Here is a 6,983-nt window from a genome sequence, read left to right on the forward strand (position 1 = left end):
GTAAGTCCTATTCCTCTTATCCCCTCATTTCTCGTCGCGCCTAATTTATCTGGTTAAAAGGTGGTAGGAAAACATGAGGAAGTGTGTGTGTGCGTATATGGGTGGGTGGGTCGGTCTGTTGGTTGGTTGGATGGTCGGTGTCCTTGATTGCAGTCCTGACAGGATAGTTAACTTTTGGACAAAGTAGAATGCCATTGTCATCTCTCTCCTGCACTTTCGACGTTTCTTGCACTAATTTGTGACAGGTGAATTAGTTATTGGGGTCGACGATTTGAAAAGACAACTATTTTCGAGGTTGAAAAATCTTCTTCCATTTGAAGATGAGCCTAATTTTCTGCCAGATTTGTAGAGGCACTTTGGTTTTAAAACATTCTTAAAACAGGGTTTGTTTCTCTGCTTGCCTCTACAATAGACCTCCATCTGGTATCCTGTCAGTTAGAGATAAGTATGCTCTTCGATGTTGGGTACTGAAGACGTTCATAGCATCTTCCAGACAGTTAAAACACTTATCTGGACAAAAGAGAAGATCAACTATCACAATTGCATAGATATTTTAAGTGATTTGGCACATTTATCCGTCATGTCACGTATTTGTGACGCCAGTTCCTGATACGAAAAATGTGATGTCATGTGACATACATCAGTGGTGTGGGTTGCCCACGGTTTCTCTCTGCAAAGGTACAGGATCTTTCTAAAATGAGGTAGAACTCCCCCCCTTCATTCCCTACCCACTCTTGCAGGTAAGCCTCTCCATCCAGACCTTGAAAAGTCAAAATTTTTGCCAGCGTCACATAGTGAAGCCTGCATCCTTCTGTCTGCCAGCCAATGAAGAAGTGTTACAAGAATGGGGGTAGGGCGAGGATGAGGTTTGTCTTTTCCGTCCAACTTTAAAAATTAATAGTCAAAAGTTAATTCAGCAGAGATCCTTTGTCATCGATCCAACACTAAATGAATGGTGAGCCTCCATCTTTAGGTACCCTAGCCCAGTGGCTTAAAGCCACGAGAAGATAGTCGTATACACTGATGCTACAATTTCTATCCGCCTTCTTGATTGTCGGGATGCCGACTGACCCAGTGCAGATGTGTGTCACCATTGCAGTGTTTTCATTGACTTGTCAAATTGCTGGAAAACCGATGGCTGCGTTATGACTTGAGCGAACCCTAAAACAATAAAATAGCAAAAGTTTAATCAATTTACATTTGAGGTGTTTAAAACTGATCATATTTGTTTTTTCCTAATTTTTTTCCCTTTTTTGCTCTAAAGTGAAACAGTTACACGAAGAGACGGTAACCCTAGTTTTCACCACACCCATATTTTGCACATTCTCTTGGCTTGGGAAGTAATCACAGGTGTATTTTAATGTGAATCTCCTCTGCTCCATTTCCTTTAAATAAGGGAAGCAATGGATCAACAAGAAAAAAAAGGAGAGGAGAGAAAAAGACCTCGATTACTACTCTGGAGGTAAATTAATTTTCAACAATTTGAAATTCAACTTGGTTAGGGTGGGAAGTTAAAGGTGCATTTATTTGGACTTGAGTTAGAACAGCTGAAGCTAGAAGAGGGAGGGAGAGAGATAGAGAGGCCAAGGGCGAGATTGCAGAGGAGGTAGAGGAGAAGAAGGTGGCTTGATCTATGCCATCGCTTTATTTCGTCCCTTTTTCTCAGGCACTTTGAATTAAACTAAGGCTTGTGAGGCATACAACACAATATCGCTCCCCTCCTCCTCTCTGTCATTTTTAGACCTCAATCAGACACTTTAGCCTTTAACTCATATTTGACAAGGTGCCTAGTGCCTTCGTGACGCCGGGACCAGTTTCGCTGTCATTTTTAAGCTTGCCTTTTTTGAGGAAATTTAAAATTGAACAAAGGGCTAAAAGACACCATTTCTTTTAAATTCAATTGGAGCTAAAAATTTTTGACTGCGATTATTGGCATCCCCAGGGGCACAAGTGGATGGCATTAGATGGTGGCTAAGTCGTCGCATATGTCCTAGGTCACTTCAGCTACCATAGTACTACTACCGTTTGTGCTTATGTGTGTGTGTTTGATAATAATGGAACTTCCCGCGTATATCTTATCATATAGAGACCTTGACACCTCTAAGAGTGATAATGAAACTTCTAGCCGTAGTCAACCGGTTGTACGTCTGTGTGTCAATCCCGGCTGCGGTGGTGATGCTCGGTTCACAGTCTCGGTAGTAGTTCGTCTCTGTGAGTCTGTCTCTAGATGCTTGATCAGTGGTAATAGTACACACAGGGAAGGAACACGCACCTGTGGGAACTAGTCGTGAACTAGACAAGAAAATTAGAGCTCGTGAGAAACAAGTATATCTTCTAGCTTTTAAGCCGCGTCTGATTGAAGTAGACTGCTGAAGGACAGTTTAGCTAACATTTGTAATTCTTCATTTTCTACCATCATTTGATGACTTGTGAGGATACTTCTCTATGCAACGATGGGTAAATGGGGCTATAAAACATGGTGTCCAGTGAAAAGGTTACAGTTCAACTGTTGGTTTTGTCATGAAATCTACCAATGGTTGACCACATCTTTCCGCCTCAGCGTAAAGCCTGTGACATTATGTTTCTTTGCTATGTTACGTGCTCGCTCTCCATCCGACTGAAAATTTTACTACTTTTTATGCTCGTTTTCCTATCTAAATAAAGTCAAGCAGAGAAAGGCAACTACTGCTTAGTGGGTTCATGCTCGGTTTTTTTCCTCACGGCAAGGTACGAATCACGAGTTGGCTTTGATCCCAATGACTTCTCTACTGATGAACTCCTAGATAAAGCAAATTACATCGATTAACCTACTTCTGAAGGTTCTTTCATTTATTTGTGTCTAGAGGAGTCTGTATGCAATTCGAGGGTGAGGATTTATTTATTCCCTCAACCCTCTCATTTCTTTTTTGCCGCGCTTCTCAAGCGAAGTTATTTCCTCCGCATCACACATCCTTCCTCCCAACCGCCGTTTATGGCATTTTCATAACTGATGTATAAGGCAGCTACACGAAATTCTTAGCAATTTTTCCTAAATTTTGACCTGGTGCGCTTCCACCTACGAGTTCTCTCTTAATGTGAATTTAATTTTTTGCATTTTCTTAGTTTAATTTTAATTTCCTGCATTTAATTCCTCTCTGCCTTTTTGTAAGAAGGAGAAGGGAAGTCCTATACAGTTTTCCCATGTGCGTGTGCATGGAAATCATCAAGCATTAATGAGACGCTGCGGTTCCTCTCCCAAAATCGTATAATTTCCTCCCGTTTAAACCTTTTCGTCTCCATGCTGCTCTGCTTTTTTAAAGGTGTTCTTGTTGTTTTTCTTTGTACAGCCTTCTTCCTCTTTTCTTTCGCCCATTTTGTTGTAATTTGAAAAAAATTTTCTTGTTTCCACGTTTTTGTAAAAAATTTTGGGCGTCTACGGGATTGTCTTGCATTTTACTACTTTTTGGCGAACATGGTAAGGGACTGAAAGACAAAAATCGTGCGGGAGGTTGGTTAGGACCTCGGTGATGACCTCTAGCCTCTCGGATGCAGCTGGCTCTGGTGCGCTCTCTCCTACTTTCCTCGTGTTTCAACTCCGCTTTTCAGCAAAGCTTAACCAAAGTCGATGGAAGCGATTCGAGCCTGTCGGCTTCATAAAGGTTCCAAGGTTCTGGTAAATTCTTTTCAAATCCGTCTTAGAAAGCACTTGGCGAAAATGCAGTCCATGACTGCACCGTTTGGAGTCAACTTAAAAGATTTCGCTTCAGAGGGGGAGAGAGGTGAATCACTAAAGTTCTCACTTTGATGAAGCCTTTCTTGGATCTTGCCTACTGATAAAGAGTTATGTACCACGATTAAGGGGTTACTTGGAGATTGTCATGGGGAATTAGTCAGAGAAGATATCTTTTTAACTGGATGAAAGGGAGGGAGCTCGACAAGCTTATACTCCAAGTCACTGCAATGCAAATTTATGAAGCGTGTGGCTGTGAATAAAGTCCTCTTCCCAGTGACCTTCCTAATTAGTAGTCGAGAATGCAGACTTTGTAGCACTTAGAGCAGATGAAATGTCTTCGTACTAAACCACCATGACGTCAGTGTAATTTGCTTTGGTATGCAGTAAAGGTTGCAAGGATGTTTGGCTGAAAGTAATGCTGCACTTTAGGATAAAAGGAACTACCCTCTTAAATTGCAAATGCTTGCACTTGGTGTTGATGCCCTCGTCAAGTTCTACATTTGGACTGGTGTAGCGACTTCCACTCCAACCAAACAGCAGTGTAACTCCACTTTGGAGGATCACATTGGAAGAGGCAATGTCACTTTGAGTCCATTCCTTCTCTCTACCAGATATTAGGGATCAATGTACCTATTTAGCAACGAGGTCTGTTGTTGTCGTCGATATGGTGGAGTGGGAGGCATCTTACACCCCCCCCCCCCAAATCACATGCTTCAACTGAACGCCTCTTTGGTACGTGTTTCCCTTACTAGACGGTAGAATTTGTACTTCTTACCCTTTTGCACTTGAATTCTTAACATAAACATAATGGGTGTCTTTGAACTAGAATCCTATTCATACATTACTACCTTTACTTCCCCTTGAACTTGTGTTTATGATGAGTTAATAAAACATCTCTAACATTCATCACACAAAAATTTATAATGTATTAGTGTACTACTTGCTGAAATAATACAAAACACGCCACACGTCTTTGTGTCTCATCAATGAAAGACGTCGGCGATGTAATCCAGTGCTGCTATTAATGCATCCATTTCCTCCTTTGACCGCTGCTTTAGGCGGATTTGTCACTCTGTCTTTATCTTTCTACTTAAATCTGAATTCACATTTCGGGTGTGGTAGGTTATGCGATGTAAATGTACTTATGTTAATTATTTAATTTGCTGTACTCGGATTTTGGTGAATAGGCCTGATGTTACCAACACAAATCGTGACACATTTTGCTTTTTGCAAATAAACATGACGTTATGTTCGGAGAATTAAACTGTCATCCATTGTGACAAGTAAATAATGCTTCCACAGATGCAATACGCCCCTAAAACGTGAAAGTAAATAAAAATTAGCACATGCTGATCCCACATAAGACAACGTGCGTGTTCTTCTGAGGCGTATTAACAGGATGGACGTGAGCCATATTGTTTGGAACTTATTTTTCTGCATTCCAACAAGTGCATCCAACAAGTGTCGCATCAGGAGTCACCACGTTTAATGTGCTCAGTTCTCTCTCCCCTTGTGGTCCCTTTCCTGGGATTCTGACGCCTGCTTCGTACGTCTTACCCAGATGAGGTAGACGTATAATTATCTACTTGATTCGTTTTCTCACGTCAAAAATGTGGTTTGAACAGTGGTTTCACAGATCATAAGGCGGATTTGAATCTGGTTGGCAGCCTTCTGTGCCCCTTTCAAATATGTCAGTGCAATGGGCATGCAAAGTGTCTTTAATATATTTACATTAACATCTGATTGGAAAGGCGTTGGACAAATTCCGTAGCTCGTTTGTTTCTTGTCATTTGAAAAATCTCCCTTGTTTTGGAGGCATCCACCTCAGGCTGGTTGATGCATCCTAAAGGAACAAAAGAACGGTTGCACTTTACATTGCGACCATTTTGGACCAAAAGGGAAGGGAGGGGTAGGCCTTTGCCTAACTCACGCAAAAAAAAGGTTTTTTTGAACTGAGAACAATTAGAAAACTAGAGGTTGATCAGGGCCTCCAATAGGTCAAGATTCCGGAGGAATGTGACGATGTGGTTCAACGAGTCGAAAGTGTATGGCAGCGCCAATGCAGCCTAGTGATCTGCAGCACTGAATCATCGCTGCGAGCGTCTACCAAGGAAGGGGAAGGACAGGAATGAATGAATGCTTAAAATGCCTTGTGGTACCTGGCAGATTTACGGCTTTGCCATAATCCATGGTTTTTCAGCCTCAACTTCTTTCCCCTGCCTTTTTTCTCATTGTTGTAAGCATGCCATTTTCTCGTTGCGTGTTGTCAATCATCAGTGCAACTTCAATGCCGAGGCGACTAGTGAATATTCCATTGTGCTTTGTTCGTTGTAGTTTATCAACCAGGCGGAGCATTTCCTGTGTGAATTGTGGAATATTACGAAGGCGATCGTGCTTCACATTGTGGTTGACATGCTACGTTGAGAGAAGAGATGTGTGGTAGTGAGTGGGACGGTGAATTGAATTGGAGTTGCTTGTGCCTTGTAGATGACTGGTCAGTTGGAGAGGAAGAAAAACCAGGTAGGCGCACAATTGAGTAGCTCGGATACATGCATTGCATAGGTGTGCCTGTTTGTAGGTGATGGGAGACTGGGTGTGCGAGAAGGGAAGGCGGCGGAGGAAGGAACGGAGACGAGGGTGAATATGGGTGGGAGTAAGAGTGAAACCGTAAAGGTGAAGACAAACAAGAACTGGGAAGGAAATATGCAGGAGGAGGAGAAGGAGGAGGAAAATGAGGAGGAGACGCAGGTGGTTGAGTTTGAGGGGAAGAAGAATGCAGGTGAGAAGGAGAAAAAGAATGGAGAGTGTTTAGTGGTGAATGTGGACGTGAAGAAGGAGGTAGAGGTGGAGTTGGAGGCGAGGGCAGAGGTGGAGGGGGAGGCGGAGGCGGAGGAAAGAAGGACGGAGGTGATTAAAAGAGGAGGACAGAGTGGTTGAGGCGAATTCAAGCTCGTGTAAAGAGCCGTCTCTGTCTGCCACGAATGCGTGCTTGTGTTTTAAAAACGACTGAAACGTTATGATGGAATTCGCACGCAGCATCATATTGTAAAGACATTCCAAATATGTGCAGTATCACCTGGTAAGTAGTTTTGCATTTGAAATCACCCGCCTCGCAGAGAAAGCCATCCACAGCAATGAAATTGGAGCACCCGCGCATGATGATAGAAATTGATTGGCCCCCTATTATTGCATTGATTAACGACACTGGTGAATTCACAGTAAAGCACGGTGGAGAATTGAGATGCAGTAAATACAAATAATCCCCTTCCAT

The 6,983-nt window shown here is 42.5% G+C and overlaps 2 protein-coding genes across 2 annotated transcripts in view; both read left to right on the forward strand. All coding sequences in view use genetic code 11, as the record gives it.

Annotated features, from left to right (window-relative positions):
* The window catches only part of EGR_10643 (hypothetical protein), a gene marked incomplete at both ends in the record, with an annotated part of 14,807 nt that extends 9,936 nt beyond the window's left edge, over positions 1-4,871 (forward strand). Inside the window, 3 exons of the mRNA XM_024499892.1 lie at positions 1,397-1,462; positions 3,327-3,454; positions 4,771-4,871. Of these exons, the coding sequence (XP_024345688.1) occupies positions 1,397-1,462; positions 3,327-3,454; positions 4,771-4,871 (295 nt within the window). The remainder of the gene's footprint in view (positions 1-1,396; positions 1,463-3,326; positions 3,455-4,770) is intronic.
* A 1,273-nt stretch (positions 4,872-6,144) lies between these two features.
* EGR_10644 (hypothetical protein) lies at positions 6,145-6,649 on the forward strand (the record flags this gene model as incomplete). The annotated part of the gene is made up of 2 exons (XM_024499893.1): positions 6,145-6,232; positions 6,291-6,649. The coding sequence occupies 2 exons, from the start codon at positions 6,145-6,147 to the stop codon at positions 6,647-6,649; spliced, it is 447 nt and encodes a 148-aa protein (XP_024345689.1).
* Between the last annotated feature and the right edge of the window lie 334 nt (positions 6,650-6,983).

The sequence above is a fragment of the Echinococcus granulosus genome, assembly GCF_000524195.1.
Source record: "Echinococcus granulosus chromosome Unknown EG_S00246, whole genome shotgun sequence".
Taxonomy (NCBI): domain Eukaryota; kingdom Metazoa; phylum Platyhelminthes; class Cestoda; order Cyclophyllidea; family Taeniidae; genus Echinococcus; species Echinococcus granulosus.